The sequence below is a fragment of the Oryza brachyantha genome, chromosome 6 (assembly GCF_000231095.2).
Source record: "Oryza brachyantha chromosome 6, ObraRS2, whole genome shotgun sequence".
NCBI classification, from domain to species: Eukaryota; Viridiplantae; Streptophyta; class Magnoliopsida; order Poales; family Poaceae; genus Oryza; species Oryza brachyantha.
The window spans coordinates 2,067,641-2,090,259 of NC_023168.2; the positions used below are offsets into that span (position 1 = coordinate 2,067,641).

Sequence of the window (22,619 nt, forward strand, 5' to 3'; positions counted from 1 at the left end):
AAGTGCAAAGTAGTGAAAAAACTGTTCTTTACTATTTCTTTTGTCGGTTTTATGTTGCTTCTATTTATTTTCTGAGTCAGACATTAGGGTAAAGATTGGAGGACCAAACATGTTCTGTGTTGTCTGTCTAGATCTAGGGTAATATTTCTTAAATCAATTGCACACCTGTTTTCTTTATATTATTTGGAATACCAGAATATAATATTGACTAGAAATTGTAGTTTTGCTTGAAATCTTGAAAAATGATGGCTTGTTCTTAGACAAATCGTTTCTGCATCAACGCGCTTTACGGGTCAAGGACAAGTATGTTTTCTCATTCCAGTTTTGTGCTTGCTTCCAGCTCCATGTGAAGACTGAAGAACGTGTTGGTGTTTCCCAGAGTCTGGGCATGGGATGAACTGGATAGACCTTGGCTGCGATTGCAAATTTGCAATGGTTTTATGTGATTGTGCAAGTATAATCCAATCCATGGAACTCCACAAGCTGGCGCGTAATCTGTCTGTCTCTATACTGAGTCTGAAACTGATCAACAGCAAATACGAGCGTAGTGCATGGCCGGGCCGGTTCAGATGGGCTGCGTGGCGAAGAAACGAGCGATTAGGCTTTCCGGCCCAGTAGGTAAGATTGATTTCTCTAGCTCGTTGTTGAGGGGCTAATTGAGAAAGCGGATCTATCTAATCAAATTTTTTTAGTCCAAAGTTAAAAAAGTGTAAAAGTCAAAAGGGTAAATGGTAGCTAGTAGAAAAGAAAAGGAGACGAAATTCAAATGTAGTAGTATAGGTTTTTCAGTCATCCAACTTCGTAAAACCAGAACAGAACAGAGTACAAAACTAAGGGTTTTATCATATTTGAAAAGTATCTCAAGGTACTACTTTTTTAGCTAAAAAGAGTGGAACCTTGAGATACCTTTTCAAATTTCAAAGCTCTAAAACTAAACACCATCATCTAATATGTTATACGTAAGATAAGATGCCACTGAAGCCGTAAATAATCGATCGTTGTGTTCAACGCCTTCCGGCTTTTGACTTAACTGGAGCAAACATGTCGTAGAGAAGACCGCAGTTAATAACTGCAAATGCGAAAAATGGGATTAGCATAGGTGACAGTCAAATTGCACAAATCCAAGATATCAAAAGTCGATCAATCACGTCACGTACCCTTGTTCAAGAAAATATCAGAGAAGTCACAATTATTTGACCCAAAGCTTTCCACATGAGTCGTCAAGAACTCCTTCGTCGGTGAATCAAAGGCAGGGTTCTCAATGCGTGCATTAACGAAGATCCACATATGCCTTTTCACATCATACAGTTGCGCAGTAAAGTTGTTGCATTTATCATTCACAAAATTCATCACATGGGTGGCGATCTTGTTTGCAATGTAATCAACATGTGTTCCACCCCTGATGGTTGCAATTCCATTTACAAAACTAACCTGAAACACATAAAAACAAGTAAGACGCATCTGTAACCACGTCGATCAGGAGAAGGTTAGCGTAGAAACATAACCCACAGTTAGTTACCTGTTCAAACTGCCCCTCACTTACCTCCCACTGATCATTTACCTTCTCGCAAATCCTGAAAAGAAAAAAAGTGAGAATAACTATCAGTAAATGCACACCACTAACTAACGCTAATTAATTAATTAATTATGTCTGACTAAAACTGTAAAATTAAGTAATTAAATACCTTGGAAGTTCTTCAACAGGTCTGTTTTTTTTTGGCGGAAATGATATGCCAATCGACATAAGTTGAGAAGTCCTTAAGAGGCAACCTCTGGCCATCCAACACAACGTGAACAGTCTCTCCCAGCATTGCAGCAGCATCAAATACTCTCTTCCTCATAAGGGCTATGACGTCCCGTTCGAAATGGGTAAGGTTGAACTTGGCAAGATCAGGCTTGAAGGTGATCCTGGTCCAGTTCTCCCCCTTCTTGCAATCGGTGATTTCAGGCTCCGACCTCCTCCCCATGTTTTCAGAGAAAACCTCAAAAAAGAAAGGAATATGTTAATTCACAATTAACCCAAATCAAATCAATTAACAGCAGCACATTCTCAATCGTCAAAACAACATTATCTCAGTACATTTACATTACATCACCTGCTTGTACTTCTTGAGACGGCACCCGTCGGCAGCCTCAATGATGAACTCTGTCGAGAAGACATTGGCAAGTCTGACGCCAGTCGAGGTGTCGGTGCTGCTGGTATGGTGTGCAAAGATCATCTCCGGCATGTAGACGCCCTCCTCCTTGTGGAGTACAACGGGGATACCCTGGGCGTTGTCGTAGACAGAGATCCGGCGCTCGGGGACGTCGATCTCGACATGGAGGGCGTCCATCGAGGGGTCCCGCCGCTTCCTTTCGGCGGCGTAGACGAGGACCTCGTCGAACACCTTCTGGAGGCCGGGGACGTAGGTAACCGCTCGCCGCATCATCGGGAAGCTCTCGTACTCCCAGAGCATCTGGGTCTGCTTCTCCACCGAGCCGATGTACTCGTCCGGCCGCCGGAGAATTTGCTCGAGCAGCGGTGGCGACTCCATGGCGGCGGCCGCAGGAGGATTTGCTGGCGCTACTCGCTAGGGCTTGGGAATTGGGATGGGTTTTAACCGGCCTGTTCATCCACCGTGAGGTGAGGCCCAAGAAGGCAAGAACGATCTACTTCTATCTTTAAACAATACAGGCATGCATGCATGCATGCATGTGTAATTACATTTTCTGAGGATGTGATTGGGTGTAATTATCGCTAGTTCGCTCCACTAAATATCAAGAAAAACATTTATACTACATTACAAAATAGTTTGTGAGAAAAAAAATCTACTCGCTCCGGTCAAAAATATATTTATTGTTTAGCATAAGATTTGGTCAAACTAATAAAATTCTAACAAACAATTTTGTGTTAAATTAAATTTATAAGACCTAATATACTTATGATATTATGATAGCATTCTTCGAGGAGAATATATGTATATCATTTAGGTGCTTTAGTTATTGAATTTTAGATTACATATATTTTCTTTCAAAGCGTGTTGTATGATATTAGGAATCAACACATAAATATTTATATTGCGGTATAAATTTAAATTTTATAAAGACATAATAATTCTTTATAGTTCGCTTCGCTTATGTTTCTACCTATAAGCAAAAAAAATTGAATTTTAAAGTTTAATTTTAGAGTTAATTTTTGGTTTTCATATTATCTCCATTTCACATTATAATACATATGAAATATATATCTTAAATAAATCTAGGATCAGTGCAATAATTTATTTTACATTATTTTCTTTTCAATCATGATGCGTGCATATATAAAAATTTTATCTAGAAATTACAGAATAAGTCATTTGGTTTAATGTTTTAATTACTCCTTTAAAATACCGGTGGTCATGAGAGATGAATCTGCCACTATTTTCACCGCCAACTCTCTTTTTTTAGAAGAAAAATAAACATTATAATACTAAAGAATCCACGTGTCAATCACCCCACCGATTCTTTAATCTTTAGGAAGAGAAAAAAGATAGTACAAAGCCAAAGTGCCCATGTATTAGTACAAATATATACATCAATTACAAAATAATATATAAATAATAATGATAATAATGTCTTAATGATAATTTATTTAATTAAAATTTTGTTGCGGCAATATGCTACTTTCTCCGTTTCATGTTATAAGATTTTCTAGATTACCTATATTCATCCATAAATTAATATATATTATAGATATAGATTTATTAGTGTATATGAATCTAAAAATAAGTGTATAAAGTTTTATAACGCGTAATGACGTCAATCAGAACGCTTTCGCGAACATTCTCGACCCAGCCATACCACCAGAGACTTTCGCGAACATTCTCGACCCAGCCATACCACCAGAGACTTTCGCGAACATTCTCGACCCAGCCATACCACCAGAGACTTGGTGCTTACTCAGTTGGTCAACCAAGTAAACCCACCCAGGAGAGAGACAAGTCGGCAGGAGACGAAAAAAAAACTAGTTGCACCACAAGACAAATCATGACATGAGATGAATTCTTTAAACCTAATTAGTAAAACTTAATTAATATATGGTTAGTTATAAGTATTACGATAACCTATATCCCCTAATAACATATTAATTAGGTAATATATGGTTAGTTATAAATGTTACAGTAATCTATATCTGCTAATAACATATTAATTAGGTAGATATGGTTATTTATAAATGTTACAATAACCTATATCTGCTAATAACATATTAATTAGGATCAAAAGATTCATATCATGATTTTCTAAAATTTGTTTTTTTATTTTTAGATAAAAAACTCCTTCCAATATTTCATCAAACCCCAACGTGGCACACAAAATTTTCATTTTTAATCCACTCAAGTGGTGGGCACTTAAATTAAAAAAGCTAAGCAACGCTTACTTATCTGCTAATCCACAAGGAGATATCATAATTACTCTCCCCCACTTGACTCCCGCCCCGGCGGCGTGCGTCGCGGCGATGCCTCCCATCGAGTCTCGGCGGCGGGGTACGACGGAGGAGGAGGAGAGGAAGGAGGAGGAGGCGCGGCGCGAGAAGAAGCTCGGCGACGACGCCTGCGGGGCCATGCGCTACAAGCCGGCCGTCGAGCACTACACCCGCGGCGCCGACCTCGACCCCGCCGACATCTCCCTCTGGATCAAGCGCGCCAAAGCCTACTTCCGCATGAACCAGGTCAGCCACTCGATCGATCACCCGCCGCCGCCCACCTCCTCCATCGATCGATCCGATCCTGAATGAATCGCTCGTTTTTTTTTCTTTTTCAGTACGAGGAGTGCGTGATCGACTGCGACGAGGCGGTGAAGAGGAGCGGCGGCGGCGGCGGCGGCGACAAGCTGGCCGCGAAGGCGCTGTCGTGGAAGGGGTTGGCGCTGCTCAACCTCGCCGCCTGCGCCGCGGACTGCGAGCCGGCGATCCTCGCGCTGCGGCAGTCGCTGGGCAAGCACTACCGCGAAGAGACGCACGCAGTGCTCGATGAGGCGGAGAGGGCCATGGAGAGCTTCCAGGAGCAGGAAGCCGCCGATCGCCACCAACACAAAGGTTTTTCCTTTTTCTTTTTTTTTTCTTTCCTCCCAAGTCCCAAGGCCCGTTTAGTTCCTAAATTTTTTCCACAAACATCAGATTAAATATATCGACACCAACACAGAACATTAGAGAAAAAAATTAATTATATAGTTAGGGAGAAATCGTGAGACGAATCTTTTAAGACTAATTAGTCCGTTTTCATGCCTTTGTTTTTTTATTCTTATCCAAAAACCCTATCTAACATCCATCAAACTTATATCGTGACACCAAAATTTTCTTTTTCATGAAACACCCCGAGTTTACACTGCCGTTAGGATCAGGGGAACTGGATGGCTTGGATTCTAAGATTCGTGCAGCTCTTTGTCTCTCCTTTTATTTTTAGTTTCCCTCGTGAAGAAGCCGTCGTTCTAATAGACGAACACATGCGCGAACAAGTTCTGCGTATATACAAACTTCTTATACGAAGAATATATATGAAAACAAATTTAATGTATGTATAATGTACACAACTTTCTGTCGCCCTGTAAAACTTGTGTAAATCCCTCTTTACCGTCTTAATGAATCTAGGTTGGCTGCTTTGGCCACCCGGCTACAAATATAAAGGTCTGGGAAGTTCCTCCCAAGATTTAACTTGATATTTTCTAGGGAAAATACATAGTTCTTACGAGTAAATTTCAGGAACACCATTTTTTTTACTACGTGAAAGATCACTGATGCACACATTAGTACTCCCCATTTAGTTAATGCATTGCATTACATTCAGTTGTACAAACCCACTGAGATGTAGAAATGCAGTTGCTGAGTGTTTACACGGATTACGGATTGCAGGTGGAGAACTCCTCCGTCAGCAAAAGTATGAGGAAGCCGTAATGCAGTTTACTGAAGCCATAAAAAGGAATCCAAGGAATCCCAAAGTAAGTATTGATTCTACTACACTGGTTGTATAACAAAGCCAAAATAAACTTCTTTCTTTAGTGAAAGATATTCTCGAACTGTTCCTTTTCAATTTTCGGAATTCATTTTTTATGCCTTCTTTATGACCAATCACCCAGAATTTCAGCGACAGAGCTCAATGCCACATCAAGCAAGGTGAATTGCCTAAAGCACTTGAAGACGCAGATCGATGCATCGAGTTGGATTCTACATTTGGTATGGGATATGTATGCAAGGGTATGGCTCAGCTCCGTATGGGCAAATATGAAGATGCTCAGGCAACTTATGTAGGCGGTTTGAAGCATGACCCAAGAAATCTTCAAATTCTTGATGGCTTAGAAAGGTACATTTCAAGTCCTCTGTTAGACGTATTGATTTTGTTATCATTTATCTGAAGTAATATTTTGTCCCGTCTAGATGTGCTGTATTTTTTAAAGCGGCTAATGGCAGCAACTCCAGGGCCAAAGACTCGAGGCAGGTATTATCATGGTTCTTTTTCACAAGAAAATGGATATGTCTTGCATGTGTGGTTAACTCTAGCGTAGGTTAAATCGGTCAAAGTTACCACAAGTTTGGGTAATCATGAGGTTTTCTCTTATCTTTATGGAAAGGTACATACCTCATCACTTAAATATCAAATAATCAATATATGAAAAAGGTACTAATCATGACCTGGAAGAGCAGCCGGCCAAAAGAACCTGGTGCCCATTACAATTTTTTTTTCTGTTTGATATTGTCGTGTAACACTGGGTTGTTGAAAACCAAGGCTAAGATATTTTTCTTTTTCTGAGTGTTTCTAACATATTTTATCTTTTTTATCAGCAAACTAATGGATGTTTCATGTACTTTTAGCATGAAAGAGACATAGAACATCTGCGTGATGAACTGCAAAAAAGCAAGGAGAAAGCATCCCGTGAGCGCTCAAGGCGAATGGAATATGAAGAGCTGGTAAATTCATACTGTTACATGAAATGTTACTGTATTAGTCATTTATTTTTGCGAAAGATTAGTTTGAAAGGAAATATACCATCATCCAATCATTTCTTATTGTGAAAAGTTTGATTCTATAGAGCGTATAACAACATTCTCATCTATTTAATATTGGTGCTGCTTCTATCTTCATTCAGAGGTTTCAAACCAGGCTCCTGCGTCATTGAGATATTACTTTTCGATGATATTTCTTTCCTTAAAACATCTATGATGCCACCAGCTATGGAACATGTACACCCCCGCCCCCATAAATAATTTTTTTAAGAAAAACTATCTGAATGACTTGTATTTGATTTGTGCAGGCCAGGGCATTGGAAGAATCGTATTCAGGCCTGGTTGAACAACTTACAACAAAGCATGATGTGGTCACTGTAGAGCTTCAGTTAGCCAGGGAGCACAAAGAGGATCTAGAACATCAACTCTCAGAATGCAGAGAGTGTTTGGAACGGCTTCTATCGACCCAAAGTCGCGTACCACCGCATTTTATCTGCCCTATATCTCACGTAAGCAGAAAAAGATCTTCTGATTTTCCCTGTTTATGTTCCCTGTTTAGTCTCTTTTTTTTTGGCTTTTTTTACCATTCTTGAAAAGTATTTTGAGAATTGATTTTAACCTAAAATTCTAGTACCAAATATTTACACTGAAAAATATGGTACATCGAGTTACTTTTTTAAGAATAGTAAAAAAGCTCCTTTTTTTTTGCTGAAAAAAACTGACTACCATAAAAATGTAGTCTTTTGTCCGATGACTGACGATGACCTTAATATCCATGGCCAAAATTTCAGGAAGTCATGAATGATCCTCACATTGCAGCAGATGGATACACTTACGAAGCTGAGGAGATCAGGCACTGGTTCCAGAGAGGCCGTCACACATCTCCAATGACCAACCTGCGACTTGAGCACGAGCAGCTCATTCCCAATCGCGCGCTGCGTTCTGCGATTCAGGAGTGGCGCCAACAACAGAACATGGCGCTGTAACCTGTTCCGCTGTTCGTTCGATTTGTGCATACTTCTCCCCTCTTGCGTCAGCTGCTGCTTCGTTGTGGAGTGAGCAGGTGAGCAACCATGAGAAGCTGGCTGCGGTATGATTCCTTTGCTACAACGAGAGATACGGATTTGCAGTGAATTTGTGCGTGAACTAAGGCCTTGCCTTTCATATGTTCTTGGTTGTTACCATGCATTTTGCACATCTCACTTGGTTGTAAACTTGTAATAATTTACAATGGCTCCAGTACTCTTGGGGTCTATTTCTGCTGTGAGTTTTAATAAAGAACAATGGTGCTACATTTATTTTTCTCAATAATCACAGATGGGTTTTCGCAGACTGAATCAGAACTTTGTATTTCATCATATGTTGTTCTGACAAGTTATCTGTGGCTGTGCTTTTGGTCTTTTGTACATCTTACTTGCTATGGACAAGTTGCAATAATGTACTGACTTTTGTTTGATGAAATGGCTGAATGCTTGCTTTGTTCTAAAACAAAATAACTGTGTAAATTTAATTTGCCATCCCTACACATATACATTCATATGGTACACTGATTCTTTGCAGGCATTCTACACATCCCTTTGAACTGGCGTTAAATCTTTCATGTAAAACAGGTCAAACAAATAGCCAGATTTGAAAACGGAAGGTGGATTTCCCATTAATAATCAGATGAACAATTGACAGCCACTGCAACAAGTTACTACATCACTGCTACTACTAAGCTATCTTGGAACAGGAGCTAGCTCGGATCAAGCGACCGATTAGGCGCGCTCGCCGCGGATGCGGCGGGCGAGCTGGATGTCCTTGGGCATGATGGTGACGCGCTTGGCGTGGATGGCGCACAGGTTGGTGTCCTCGAAGAGCCCGACGAGGTACGCCTCCGCAGCCTCCTGCAGCGCGGCGACGGCGGAGCTCTGGAACCGGAGGTCGGTCTTGAAATCCTGCGCGATCTCGCGGACGAGGCGCTGGAAGGGGAGCTTGCGGATGAGCAGCTCGGTGCTCTTCTGGTACTTGCGGATCTCACGGAGGGCGACGGTGCCGGGGCGGAAGCGGTGCGGCTTCTTGACGCCGCCGGTGGCCGGGGCAGACTTGCGCGCCGCCTTGGTCGCCAGCTGCTTCCTCGGCGCCTTCCCGCCGGTGGACTTGCGCGCCGTCTGCTTCGTGCGGGCCATCGAGAAGGAGGAGAGCTTGTCGCGCCGGCGAAGGGGAAGCGGCTGCTGCAGAGGCGGGTGAGTTCGTCGGACTTGGAATTTCGTGGTGGTGGATTGAGCCAGTGGATTCCCGCGGTTTAAATAGGCGTGAGATTTGGGGGAATTCGTGTTCGCGCTCCATGAATTTTTTTCGAAATTTGGGGGAAATTTTGGGGTTTGGAATTTGGATTGGGCGCGCGACCGCGCGAGACGAGAATTCGATCCGCGCGCAGTTACTTCCGACCAATCACAGCGAGAAGTTCGAGCCCCCACGGATCGCGATCCGCGTGATGCCTGCGATATTGAATCTGTGCCGTCCATTCCCACGCAATCCAACGGCGCTGCTTCCCCGCGGCCAAAATCCAAACCCAAAAAATTTTCGCGCTCTCAAATCCAAACCCCACTCTTCCCCTATAGAAACGCCCCGCTTCTCTCGCCGTCTCAACCCACTCCGCCGCCGCCGCCGCCGCCGCCTTGAAATCTCCGGTCGAAACCCCTCAACCTCCGGCTACTCCGCCTCGCCAAGCTCCTCTTCTCGATGGCCCGCACGAAGCAGACGGCGCGCAAGTCCACCGGCGGGAAGGCGCCGAGGAAGCAGCTGGCGACCAAGGCGGCGCGCAAGTCTGCCCCGGCCACCGGCGGCGTCAAGAAGCCGCACCGCTTCCGCCCCGGCACCGTCGCCCTCCGTGAGATCCGCAAGTACCAGAAGAGCACGGAGCTGCTCATCCGCAAGCTCCCCTTCCAGCGCCTCGTCCGCGAGATCGCGCAGGACTTCAAGACCGACCTCCGCTTCCAGAGCTCTGCCGTCGCCGCGCTGCAGGAGGCGGCGGAGGCGTACCTCGTCGGGCTCTTCGAGGACACCAACCTGTGCGCCATCCACGCCAAGCGCGTCACCATCATGCCCAAGGACATCCAGCTCGCCCGCCGCATCCGCGGCGAGCGCGCGTAGGCGGGCGCATTGACCCCCTCCTGTTCTTGGTTGATCCGTAGGCACTTGTCATGATCTACCAGTTTGTGTTGTTATTAGCTCTCTCTTTGTCATGTCGTAGTCTTAGATTAGTTCCACAACTGCTGGTTATTCTGAAATTGCAATCTAAGTAATCTGTTTCATCCCCAAGTTTGTGTTCATTCTGATCTTCTAAACTAATTACAGTTTGACTGAATGGTCCTGGAGTAATCTGTTTTTGATCCCCAACTTTCTGTGGATCTACAATTTTTTTTTCAAATCCTATGTTTTGTTTGATGTTCAGAATATCCCTGAAATTGTTCAGTTGCTTCAGTTTGTAGCAAGCTGGTGTGGGTTTGTGTTGAACCGATTTGAAAGCAATGATTCAACAATTTTGGAAGTACAAAACTTGCGGTTAAATTGCAATTCTAATATCTATGATATCCATTCAGCCTATAAAAGAAGTACCACAGTACTGCGTGTGAGGAACTCAGGATTGACAGGAAAACATGATTTTATTCTTAGTTGAAAGCTTGAAATCTTGAAGGTTTGAAGATCAAACCTCTTTATTTACTTCGGTTTGAGACATTCATACATTTTCAACTTTTTTTTTTGTTTTGAAAGATATTGTTTCATGGCTACTGTACAAGTTTGACTAGATTGGTGCTGTGATCATGCTATGGGCTGTAGCTTGCAAAGTTTGGAAAGATCAAAAGGTGGGTATGAATATGAGCCACTCATCAAGGAAGAAGCTATGATCTTGTTTGCAGCTTCTGTTCCATGGATCCCATCCCAGCTCACATAGTTCTGCGGATCAGCACAAGCTTTCGCACTTGTGGTTTGGCCATTGAGCACCTTGCTGCTTCCACAGTATACATCTGGGTTGAAATTGTAAGCCCCGTCACCGTATCCACAGCAAGCCTTAGTCCCGTACTTCAGCCCTGAAATCATGATCAAATCACTATCAGTGCTATTGTTATTTTGATTATGAGCAAAACTGGTTCATCATTCATGTAACATCTTGAAGTCACAAAATGTCCTAGAGAGCATACCATGAGCTTTGGGATGCCGAAACAGCTCGAGTGTCACGGCGTGTTTGTTGGCATACACAATAGAGGCATCCTGCAGCTTCTTGCGAACCTCGGCCAGGCTAGTGTTCAGCAGTTCATTGTAGTAGGTCACTGCACTGTTGTAGGTTTTCATGCAACCAAATCCATCCATGTCATTGCTGGTATGTGGGAGCTTTGTGAGGAATGCTGGGTAGCATCCGATAGGCGCCATGTTAAACACCATAATGTTGCGAGCTCCAATGCTGTACAATTCCTGAAAAGAATTGAATATGTGAGTATGAACTATGCACTTGATTAATTTCCAGTTTCTTGTATCTTTCTTGAGTTTAGCTAAATAGTAGTAGTACTGATTTATACTGCTTGCCTGTACTGTAGAGGTGATCTGGCTAACAACTGAAGGAAGACTTTGCTTGACTGTCTCGATACTCTGCGATCCCAGATTGGAAGTGAGATCATTTTGGCCAATGTCAATTGTGTATAGAGAATTGCTCAGCACATCAGGTGCAGGAAGTTGGGCTGAAAATTAGTCAAGCAAGTTTAGCATTCAGTAATTCATCTCTACAAATTAGTAAGCAAAGATAGCAAGTCATGAGGATTAGCAATTCTATCTCTCAGCAGAAGACTCCAGTAAGATTGTTACTGCTAGAAACAAAATTACAAAACCATCACCCGATCACTGTCGAGATCATGTTTTTCTGATATTTCTGCAGAATTTCAGCACAATCTCTGCATCGGAGACAAGCAATCAAGTGTGGTACTACCATTGTTGCCATTGGAGCGGAGCGCCTTGGTCCTCAGCTCCTTCATCTGGTTGAGCTGGACGCCGAGGAAGAAGGGGCTGGTCCCGGTGACGAACAGCGACGTGTTGGGCTGCAGCGCCGTCGACGCCAGCGTCGCAAAGTTGGCGCCGCGGCGGTAGTCGGAGCCGACGGACTGCAGGTAGGGGCTCAGCAGCGGCAGCCCCATCGCTTGCACTGACGAACCCAGCACCACCACCACAAATTTTATTTTATTTCAGATGATCGAGCAGCAGAGACGCGAGCGAGGCAAGTTGCCGGCACGTGCCTAGGAAGTCGATGACGAGGCGGCCGTCGGAGGCGCGGCCGGCGGGGCGGCGGAAGTAGGTCATGCCGAACGGCGCCTGCTGCGCCGGGAAGGCGGCCCAGAAGCCGCCCGTGTCGGAGTTGGAGTCGCCGAAGTTGAAGACGGCCCGGAACTTGCACTGCCCTTGCCCGCCCGCACTCGCCGCCGCGTCGACGCAGCACAGCGCCGCCGCCGCCGCCGCCGCCAGCCACGTGATCCTCATCGCGGTGGGAGGGGGCTTCGGTGATGCGTAGGAAGGAGACGGCGCGACGTGCCGTCGTTTTATAGCGGCGGAGAGATGGAGGAGATCGTGGTGTTGGGCTGGAAATTTATCTCTTTTTCTCTTTTTTATTTTGTGCTGGGAAATAGTTGGTTGTTGTCTCTTTTTCTTCTCTTTTTAATTATTTTTTCCGTGAGCAATGCGCTGCAAATTTGAGGAAAATTATTTCGTGTTCTCTGCTTTTCATTTTTGTTTTTGTTTATTTGTGTTCCGGGACGCTGCAAATTTGGGTGGCGATTTCGTCGTGAGAGATGCAGAGATGGATTTATTTGTTCATCCTCGTTGCTGTCCAGTGATTGCACAGCTCGTTCTCTGAAGAAAAAGATAGCGTTGTGAATGAACGTGATAAGTTCTTCAACAGCAATCTGGAACAGTCGCTGGCCTGGGCGACATATATTCTGGACTCGTCTGCGGCACCACAGTTTTGCCTGTTTCAGTATGCCCAAAGAAGCTGTAGTCAAAGGAGGTGAGTGAGATCGCCTTCGTGAAGGCAAGCAAATTGTTAGCGCGTCACTGCGTTAGTGAACGAGTTCTGTCTTTCTCATGTTTATAGGCTAAAATTTATATTTGAAGTTAATTTCATTTTTTTTTCACATAGTTTATTTTCAGTTTTTCTTCTAAATTGCTAAAAACACACCTATATAAATTTAATTTATAAATTAATTTTTAATTGTTAATAAATTTCTTTGCTTATGTTTATGAAAACAAAAAAAAATGAAGACTTTTGCCACCCATGGCAATTGGCAAGTGACAACAAACCGTCATCCACTGATGAGCCAGCAAGCAAACGCCACAGGAAGTTCGTAAGAGCACGTCTTCTTTTCTCTTCTGCTTATAAATTAAAATTCAAACGTTTAACCTTAAATTTAAAATAGATTTTTTATTTTCTTCATCGGGTTATTTTCTAACCTCGCTGAAACTAGTCGCCGAATAAATTGCTCAACCGACCAACAGAGTAGCAGACGGATAACCAACAAAGTTTCAGCAATCAGAATCACCTAGTATATTTGCGACATAGAAAAGGGTAGCTTATGGAACTGCTTATGAAGCAAGCGCAACCATAGTCAGCTCATGAAACCCGTAGCAGAAATACACGTACAGCCGCTGGCACTCGAAAACATACTACATGCTACATGTGACATGCCAGCATAGGATAGACTTGTACTGTACATGGGGGTATATGCGAAGAGTCTTGTTCTGGACTACGATCTGCCGAGCAGGTGCGGGATAACCTTGTCAGGGTCGTTGTCGTGGATGGCCAGCAGCTCGGGAACATTTGAGGACGTGAAGCCCATCTCGTGGAGAGCATTGTAGGATTTCACAAACTCCTTCACCTGAAACAAGACAAGATTCGCGCTTGTCAGTTTTTCTCCCCTTTTTATTCATTGTTTGCGAATGCTAAGAGTGATTAGAGTGACAAAAAAAAAACACTCGTTTTTTTCTCTATCCAGGAACATCAAACTCAATTAAAAAATACTACCTACTGGACAGAATGGCAATCACTGTTTTGCACAAGAAAGAAACCCCTAATTCTAATTGTCTGCAAATACTGACTGCATATGGCTATCTTATTGACCTTGAGAAACCTTTTTGAGTTATCAAAAGAATGGTTTTTGGTCTTGATGATATGTTCAAAGAAGGTAATGATAAACTACAGGACAAATAATAGGGAAAAAGCATGCCTTCGTTGGATTATCTCCATAATTCAACACAGCAAATGAGACAGCTTCACGTCCAAGCCCCATAGCTATATACTTCTCCACAACCGGATCCCCTGGTGTAGCCTGCAGAAGGGCAAAAATAAAATTAAGTGACAGGATGCCAAGGAAGTATAGTGGAATCCTTAAAGGAAAATAAAAAGGGATTATGTCAATATTATTACCACAGAAGTAGTGGGAGTTGTGAGTTTTGGTCTTGGTGGCTGTGGTTGTGGTGGTGGCTGATTCTCTACCACAAACTTGCTCCAGTTGGGGTTCTCCTTATCAGCCTCAGCAAGAATCTCCCTTTCATACTCAAAATCATAGTTGAAGGTGCTGCGAGGAACTTCTACGAGCTGCAGAGGCAGCTGAGGCTGCAATGAGAACACACATTTAAGGATGGCAAATGATTAAACATAACAAGGGAAGTGTAGATAATACACATTGCTATTTGCAAAGTAGATGGAAGTTTGCAAGATGAAGGCATGTGTCTCTAGAAATTGAACAGCTAAGCAGGCCCAACATATAGAAAGTTTTAAGGGAGACCATCATAGCATGAATCAAGTCTGCAGAGATTCACAGTCTATGAATGGAATGGCCAAACATAAATAAAATAAAAACACAATCGCAAATTCTAACACTCAAAATCACAAATGTCTACGGTATACACATCCCACATTTTGCTTAGATACAATTTCCTTGAATATACATTCACCTCAGATGTCCAGTTGGCACGGAACAAACTACACAATCCATATCTTCTACGATGGGTTTCTAACAGCATTATAATCCATCAAGAAACAGCTAGACCACTAAGATTTTTTAGTAATGCTTCAGAACATAACAGACCCACACAGATTGAGTAACTAGAGATGGTTACTTAGCTAATGATGCTAAAAGTCCACAATTTGTGAAAATATTTAGTGCAGCTATTTCCCAAACTCTAATTTAACACACAGAGGCACAAAACAATATACAAAGACAGATAGTTTATGGACCAACATATCTCCAGTTTTTCATTCCTTTTCAAAAGCTAGAGGAAGATATTCAGCAGTTCAAAACTATATGGCATTATGGTTTATGTCTTTGATCAATACACAGAAGTTATAAGGCATCCATTTACATCTGAAAGAACAATGTTTGCTAAATAGACAACAGCTCACTCTGATTGGAGTACCAATCTTAACTAAACACAACAAGAACTTGTACAAAACATCCTGCAGCAATTAAAATGGAAAATTTGGTACAAAAGCATATGAATAGTGTCGCATGGATGAATACAGCAAAGTGGTGACTGAATAATAAACTTAGTTACTTACAGGTGGGGCTATCCGATATTCTGGCTTTATCACAACTTGTATGCCCACTGCAGCACAAAAATGAATGATGTTATTAAAGCATAACATGCTATCGACAATTGGCAAAAAAGGAAACCCTACTGGAAAGTTTCTAAATCTGTCATGATATCAACAGAAAACGGATAGGTGCTCCAATATTTTGCTGTCTTCAAATAATCTTCTGCAAAAAAAAGATATATCGACGGGCCTAGGGAATTATACAATGTTAACAACTTCAGCTGTGCTGAAAACAACATCAAAACAGAGCACTTTGATATTAGCATTCCCACACAATCAACGTTCCATTTAGTGATCCATTTTTTCATGTGGCTGAGCATTTACAAGATGTCATTGCAGAAGCATATGCTGTTGCATTTGTTTGTCATTGGATAAAACTGCGCATTACGTCGCCTTTTTCCTTGTAAAATAGCAAGCATAGCCTGATGAGCTAACTAATCGCACCTGTGTGCAATTGATTAAATCAGCGCATTTGACTGCATTAACAAGCTTAACAGGTCTGACAAGCCACCTAGAAACCAAATGGTAGTGCGAGTTCAATGTACAACTGAAACCAAACTAGCTCAGTTTCAGGGATAGATCGCTCTGTAGCACGATATCCTTCCAGTCGAACTACAACATGAGATCTACCGATCTAGCACGCACGCATCCAATTCGCTAGAATACGCAGTTCACTGTGCGTGCTATATTCGATCGACAAGCAGTTTCCCAGCTACCGAGCGACTCACTATGCAGGGAAACCAACCAACCGACGGTCTCTCGACCAGACCAGAGCGGGGGAGGGAGGGATTTACTCGATGTGGAGGACGAGGCGTGGACGGGGGGCGGAGCCCCTGGCGCGGCGGAGACGGATGGTGGCCCGTGGTGGTGATACGGCGCGGCCCGCGGCGGCGGGGGCACGTTGGCGACGCCGTGGGAGGGCTGGCCGACGCGCGGGTACATGGACGGCGACCCGCCGCCGTAGGATCCGGAGCCCGGCCGGCCCCGGTAGTCGTAATCCATATTCCACCACGCGCGCGCCGGTGGCCGAGCTCCTCAGGCGACGGCGCGGCCGATCGCTTCGCCGGCAAGCCTCGAGGAGGGGGGAGGACGCGGTTGCGGGTTGGGGAAAAATCGGGCGGAGATGGACGGAGTCGCCATGGTCGGGGAGGAAGAAAGAAAGAAAGAAGGAAACCCGACGGGCCGGATCACGAGGTGGGCCGGCCTAGTGTGGAGAGAGCCGTACGGCCCACTTCAAGCGGAGCGGCCCGATGGGCCTGGGCCTAATGTGCGGCAGCGAGAGCGGTGGGCCCGTGGCCCATGAGAGGAGGACGTTATGGGCCGCGAGTTAGTTGCGGGGTTAACCATCTCGTTACCTGGTCAAAATACGAGATCGTCAACCATTAAAAAAGAATCGTGAAGTTGGAGAGATCCGAATTTTTGGGACACAAGATTAGGCAAGATATATAAAAGAAATCCCGTAAGTTGAACCGTCCATATTGGAGGTGATCTTTTGCCATTTTTAAACAACATATTTACAAACGAAAAATAAATTATAAATAACAATTCTATATACATGTTCTTAATATCTTAAAACCAATGCTAAAAAATAAACTACGATAAAAAAAACTCTAAAATCAGCTCTAAACTTAAGATTAAAATTTTTAAATTTGACTTACAGGCATAAAAAAAATAAAAAAGACGAGGGCGTTGATATCTATCCATCTCATCTAGTATTAATTTACTTCAACTACTCCCACAAATGATTTATGTATTAGTTTCATTTTTTTAATTGAACTACATATAGAATATTTCTCTTCACGTCCTAATATGCATGGCATTTATTTTATTCTCATATAAACACGATTTTACCTCCACCTTATCAATAAGGATGTAAGAAGCAATTCAATGTAAGAATACATACAAATTTACCCTTGCCTTAGTGCAAATCCAAATATATAAATTATTTATGAAAAAAAGGAAATTACTACTATATCTATTTCCCAATATAAGATTTTTAGTGTTACCTAAATTAAAATAAACACAAATAAATCTAGATATACACACAAAGAATATAAATTAACTAATACTGTAGATAACTAGCTATACATTATCTTAAAAAACAAGTCATACTCTCAACAATTGAGGGTATTTCATTACAGATGGGCATGTATCAATACGTGGGTAATATGTTGTTGATTCTAATTGAACCAAATAAATTAAGTTTTGTTTTAATAACATCAGATTTACCGCGCATCAATAGGTACCCATCCCTACTTTCACCGATACACGTGTAGTTCAGCTTGGCTTTGTCATTAATGTAGTTCTCAAAAACTAAACTTTGTCATCGTCGTAGCTTTGTTTATGTTGGTCAGTTCTCTAGCAGCTTCTAGTTGGGTTTTTGTCGGCTCCGGGTTAACAATTTGCAATGGGAAAAAGTTTGAGAACTGCTAATGAAACATGGTGTAGCAATCTGATTTCATTTTGCTAATGGGTCATGGGAGTAGAATCAAGTTTGTCGGAGCGTAAGCTCCTTAAGCGGGAGTTTTTTGAGACCCCCTAGCATGAGTTTGGCCTAAGGGTGCAAAGTTTGGCCCGAAAGCCTCGATGCAAATGCAAAGTGGATTTCTGACCGTCGGGTTTTCGAGATGACAAGGAGAAATTATACAGGTTCAGACCACCACGAGGCGTAAATACCCTACTCCTGTTGTTTATGTACTATGTGAGTAAATACGTTACAAGCTTCTGTTCGAGAAAAGTCCCTCTAATATATTGGCCCCGTTATCTTTTTATATTGGCAAGGGGACACCACAACGGCCACCTTTTCCTACCAATGGCTGCTGCATAGTTTATCATTCCTCCTGCAGGGTGTAGGTCCCCATCCTCCTTGGATATGTTGCGGGGACCTGTCGACGCCACCCTATATTCAGTCCGGTCCCATCAGCCAGAGGTTAAGCAGGGCGAGGCAGCCACGCCCTCTCTTTTCGGTCCCATCTTGTTCGCGGGTAGATGTGAAAAGGAGCGCTCCTTGGGACTCGGCAATTCGAGTTGGGTACCCGCCCTTGCCTCCTTGTGGCTGTCTGTCGCATTAAATGCGATGGTGACGGTGGGAGGACATGCCATCTCCGTGGTGACAGGGATGTCACCATTTGATCAGGACAGCATGTCCCTGTTAGCCTTTTTCCTTACGGAGAATAGGGGAGGGGCGTGTGTCTGCGTCACATTTAATACGGCACAGACGCATGCCCGCGCCCATCATGAGGGTGGCACGACGCACTAGGCGCCCTTCCATTGTAATAGATGCGATAGTTGGGCGCCGAGGCCCCACCCAATGCAGGGTAGGCCCCGTTGTCCGCAGTTCGCACGCCCAAGAGGGATAGGGCACCCCGACCCCCTATACTTGCTTGTTGTCTCCCTTTTTGGTCTCGCCCCTGGGGCGCATGAATTTTCTGGGGCCCGACCCATTTCCCCTCCTTTTTCTCAAGGGCTTGGGTTTTTGGGCCAACAATCGTTGCGCGCCAACCGCAGGGGATACCTTGGGCCCATATCTCCAACAAAGTTAATATGATTCTCTTGAGTCTATGTTGCAGTTGAGAAAGAAGAAAATGTAAGATACCAAACAAACTATTCCCGTTGCACTTTCTGGTCATATATATGATAATAAATCTAGACACATATATAAAATATATACATTAATATATGGATGAATCTAGTCAATCCTAAAAAGTCTTATAATATAAATAAATTCAAATAGATTGGTAGGTTGCATATCTCTCCAAATTAGTATCGAGATCTAATAAAAAGTAGTTATTACAATTCTTTAGTCTAAAGAATCTGTCATCTTCATTCTTTCTCCCTCCTCTCACACTTCAATCCACAAATACCCATCCACATTTTGGTTCTCATGTCAACTTAAAGTTTAGAGAGATCCGAATTTTGGGACAAAAATATGGCAAGAGATACAAAAGAAATTTACTACGTAATTGTGAACCATTCGCCCATGTTGGAGGTAATCTTTTGGCATTTTCAAATGACATATTTAGAAACAAAAAATAAATTACAAATAAAACATTTATATACGTGTTTTAACTATCTTTAAGCCATTAATAAAAAGTAAACTACAATGAAAAAAACTAAAATAAACTACAAACTTATTGTACATTAACATGGATGCATACAAAACATTCTTACCACAAACTAATGTAAAAGTCATAAATAATATATGCCGTAGAATATAACCAATGAAATAGTGTTTAGCTGCAACATTTAGTTGGCTGGAACTAGGAAAATCATTATCGAAAATAACAAAGGATGATAAATAAGAAAAACAACATTACAGTGATAAATATTTAGTTTCATACTATATATATAGTGAAGAATAAGTTTGTGATAAAAATATGAAGATATGAAATAATACTAGTAAATTATTGATAAAAAGAGTATAACTCATAACATTTTCTATACATTTATAAAGTTAGAGAATTTTAGGCTCACTTAAAAATTATTTATAATATACTATCATCATCAGATTTATAACAAACGTAACAAATGTGACTAAAGGTTTCACATAACTCCACTTTTTCTAAATATAAAGTAAATTTAATATTTAAATACTATTATGCATAGGGAAGAATAAATGCAACAACTTGTATTAAGAAATTAATAATGAAAGTTTCATTGACACTATATACGATGAAATTTCTTAACGTAAATGTGTGTTCAATATACATAGGGCAATTGTTTTGTGAAGTCTTATGACCATAATAACTAGGGTTATGTGAGTAACAAGCCATAATACATGGGGTTTCTCATATTTACTTTATTATTTAAGGAAATAGTCAAAGATTATATTATCACTTTTATATGTTACACTATATTTTATATATTTATATTGTAATTTTCTAATTCCTAAGTATGATAACTACGTCTAAAATGGGTTAATTTTGATTGGGGGAATATAATAGTCTAAACATAACATATAAGCAAAAAAAGGTTTATCAAAATTTCTTGTTAAACGTATTTACCAGATCAAACTCCTCTTCGCACCCTCGTATTACTACTGTTAGCAATATACCCGTGCTAACGCCATGACCCAATTTAATAATATAAGTAAAACATTTTAATTTCTTTTTAATGCAATCATATGTAAACCAAACATCCGATTTTTTGTTGATCAAGCATTTTTTTTAATTTGATTATTGAAACAAACTCTAACAAAATAACAACAAACCCTCAATTAACGGTGACTATTATAACTTTGCATAACTAATTATTGGTTTGTGATTATATAAATAACAGACGGGTGAATTAGTGTCCATATAGGATGAGTTGGGCCAAACAAGATCTTAGTACTTAGAGCACGTACAATAGTAGACTATAAGCTAGCTGTAAACATATTTTAAGGAGATAATAGAGGAGAGAGAAGAGTAACGAGCTACAGATTTATAGCCAACTGCAATACGGACTCCAAGACGCTATGTGTGTATGCATGATAGGTAAGACTATGTATTAATAGTGTAGTATATGTTTTATAGATAACTATTGTATGAATTGGCTATTACATTAACTATAGATGATTTGGAGCTAGTAGTTGGCTATACTATTGAACTTGCTCTAATTAGGATTTTCGTAAATAGCTGTTGCACAAAAAATGGTCTCTTCATCATTTTCCCATGAAGTGTGCAACCATTGTTACTTGTTAACATGTCGGTGTCGGCTCTACATTATTTAAATACAAGTTGATAGCAAAATGCTAACAATTTTCTTCTCTTATGTTTCTTTAAATAGATACCAAAAAGTAGATATTTGGCGTCTACCTTCTTGTTCCCAAATGACCTGAAGATATATGCGTTTCATTTGTCCGTGAATTGATCACATTCCATCAAACATGTCGCTGTACGTTGGCGATTTGGCACGTTGCGTTTGAGTGACAAAATAAAGAAAATATTGTGCGTCCATTAGGCGGCTAATCATTATGCTGTTCTTGTGATCATCAGAATAAACATACACAGGGAGTGTTTGATTGGCTCTCTAGCTTGTCTTGTTATGTCTTGATCCCTCGCAGCGAAGAGCTGTGCTGATTCCTTTTAGACCTTTGGCCGGCCGTTCAACATTAGATTTCTCATATCTCAATTCGCTTACAGTGCAGCTCTCACATCCGTTGTCTTTCCCTCTTCAGGTCTGATGAAGTTAGATCATATTCGTGTAGTCCACGGATTTTGGATTTTCATGGACACACTTCCAAAATATTTGAACAATATGTTTCATCCTAAAAGAAACATATATAAGATTTCAGATTTCTTGAGCAAAATTTGAACTTTCCAATAGTCTGCCATTCATTTGTACCACATAAATCAGATAAAAGGTTCAAAATATTCAGAGTATTCGAACGAGGCCGTACTCTCTTCGCTCAAAATATTTGACATTTGGAGCAAGATTTCACCAAAGTTTTGAAATTTCGGCTGTTGGTAAATTCCCAGATGCTTAGTTTCGTTTCAATTTTATTGAATGTCTATGTATGTAACTTTGTTTTAAGAAAAATCAATCAGTGGTCAATACGAATCCTTTTATACTTAAACAAAGGGGTTGAGGAACAAGGATCTGTTACCGATCTGTTTAAATTGACGCCCTCACCTTTTTGTTTTTCCTTGTGTTTATAAGCCAAAATTTATATTTTTTAATCTTATTTTTGGAGTTTATTATGGTGTTTTTTCATCGTAATTCATTTTTTCTACATTAACTTTTAGATCACAAACATGTTAACCGTTTTATGTTTGTTAGCAAGAATAAAGGCTAGCAAATAAGCAGGAAATGATCATAATTGTTCCTCATGAGCTAGTTTGGCATAAGTGAGATAGACAACTTCTATTCTACGTTGGCAAGTCTGACAAAGATGACCTCTCCAAGTATCGTAGTGGAACACCAGATCTGCAAATCAAACCCGTTCATGGATAACGTCGCCAAGCATCGGCGTTAAACATGAGCTTAATGAGTGTGTAACAGCGTGGACGGAGATCGTATGAACATTACCATAGAGTAGGTCCACATGCATAAGGGTCACAGGTCATA

The 22,619-nt window shown here is 41.7% G+C and overlaps 6 protein-coding genes across 6 annotated transcripts; 2 read left to right on the forward strand and 4 right to left on the reverse strand.

The window, feature by feature from the left end:
• Window positions 1-712: 712 nt before the first annotated feature.
• LOC102703591 (DNA topoisomerase 2-like) lies at window positions 713-2,616 on the reverse strand. Its single transcript, XM_015838470.2, has 5 exons — window positions 2,097-2,616; window positions 1,686-1,982; window positions 1,520-1,574; window positions 1,158-1,431; window positions 713-1,069 (listed from the first exon to the last, which is right to left on the reverse strand). The coding sequence occupies exons 1-2, from the start codon at window positions 2,532-2,534 to the stop codon at window positions 1,698-1,700; spliced, it is 723 nt and encodes a 240-aa protein (XP_015693956.2). The 5' UTR covers window positions 2,535-2,616; the 3' UTR covers window positions 713-1,069; window positions 1,158-1,431; window positions 1,520-1,574; window positions 1,686-1,697.
• A 1,813-nt stretch (window positions 2,617-4,429) lies between these two features.
• On the forward strand, window positions 4,430-8,401 carry LOC102703876 (U-box domain-containing protein 70-like). Its single transcript, XM_006656600.3, has 8 exons — window positions 4,430-4,687; window positions 4,780-5,053; window positions 5,867-5,952; window positions 6,091-6,314; window positions 6,389-6,449; window positions 6,824-6,919; window positions 7,264-7,464; window positions 7,747-8,401. Exons 1-8 carry the CDS (start codon window positions 4,475-4,477, stop codon window positions 7,939-7,941), a joined length of 1,350 nt encoding a protein of 449 aa, XP_006656663.2. The 5' UTR covers window positions 4,430-4,474; the 3' UTR covers window positions 7,942-8,401.
• Window positions 8,402-8,415: 14 nt separating this feature from the next.
• On the reverse strand, window positions 8,416-9,226 carry LOC107304477 (histone H3.2). Its single transcript, XM_040524839.1, has one exon. The coding sequence runs from the start codon at window positions 9,121-9,123 to the stop codon at window positions 8,713-8,715; it is 411 nt and encodes a 136-aa protein (XP_040380773.1). The 5' UTR covers window positions 9,124-9,226; the 3' UTR covers window positions 8,416-8,712.
• A 329-nt stretch (window positions 9,227-9,555) lies between these two features.
• Window positions 9,556-10,258, forward strand: LOC102704155 (histone H3.2). The gene has a single exon (XM_015837971.2). The coding sequence runs from the start codon at window positions 9,680-9,682 to the stop codon at window positions 10,088-10,090; it is 411 nt and encodes a 136-aa protein (XP_015693457.2). The 5' UTR covers window positions 9,556-9,679; the 3' UTR covers window positions 10,091-10,258.
• Window positions 10,259-10,505: 247 nt separating this feature from the next.
• LOC102704428 (GDSL esterase/lipase At4g01130) lies at window positions 10,506-12,463 on the reverse strand. Its single transcript, XM_006656602.3, has 5 exons — window positions 12,223-12,463; window positions 11,919-12,131; window positions 11,522-11,673; window positions 11,140-11,410; window positions 10,506-11,028 (listed from the first exon to the last, which is right to left on the reverse strand). The coding sequence occupies exons 1-5, from the start codon at window positions 12,461-12,463 to the stop codon at window positions 10,760-10,762; spliced, it is 1,146 nt and encodes a 381-aa protein (XP_006656665.1). The 3' UTR covers window positions 10,506-10,759.
• A 1,036-nt stretch (window positions 12,464-13,499) lies between these two features.
• On the reverse strand, window positions 13,500-16,706 carry LOC102711810 (synaptic defective enhancer 1). Its single transcript, XM_040524838.1, has 5 exons — window positions 16,367-16,706; window positions 15,537-15,583; window positions 14,403-14,591; window positions 14,203-14,304; window positions 13,500-13,854 (listed from the first exon to the last, which is right to left on the reverse strand). The coding sequence occupies exons 1-5, from the start codon at window positions 16,572-16,574 to the stop codon at window positions 13,723-13,725; spliced, it is 678 nt and encodes a 225-aa protein (XP_040380772.1). The 5' UTR covers window positions 16,575-16,706; the 3' UTR covers window positions 13,500-13,722.
• Window positions 16,707-22,619: the final 5,913 nt, after the last annotated feature.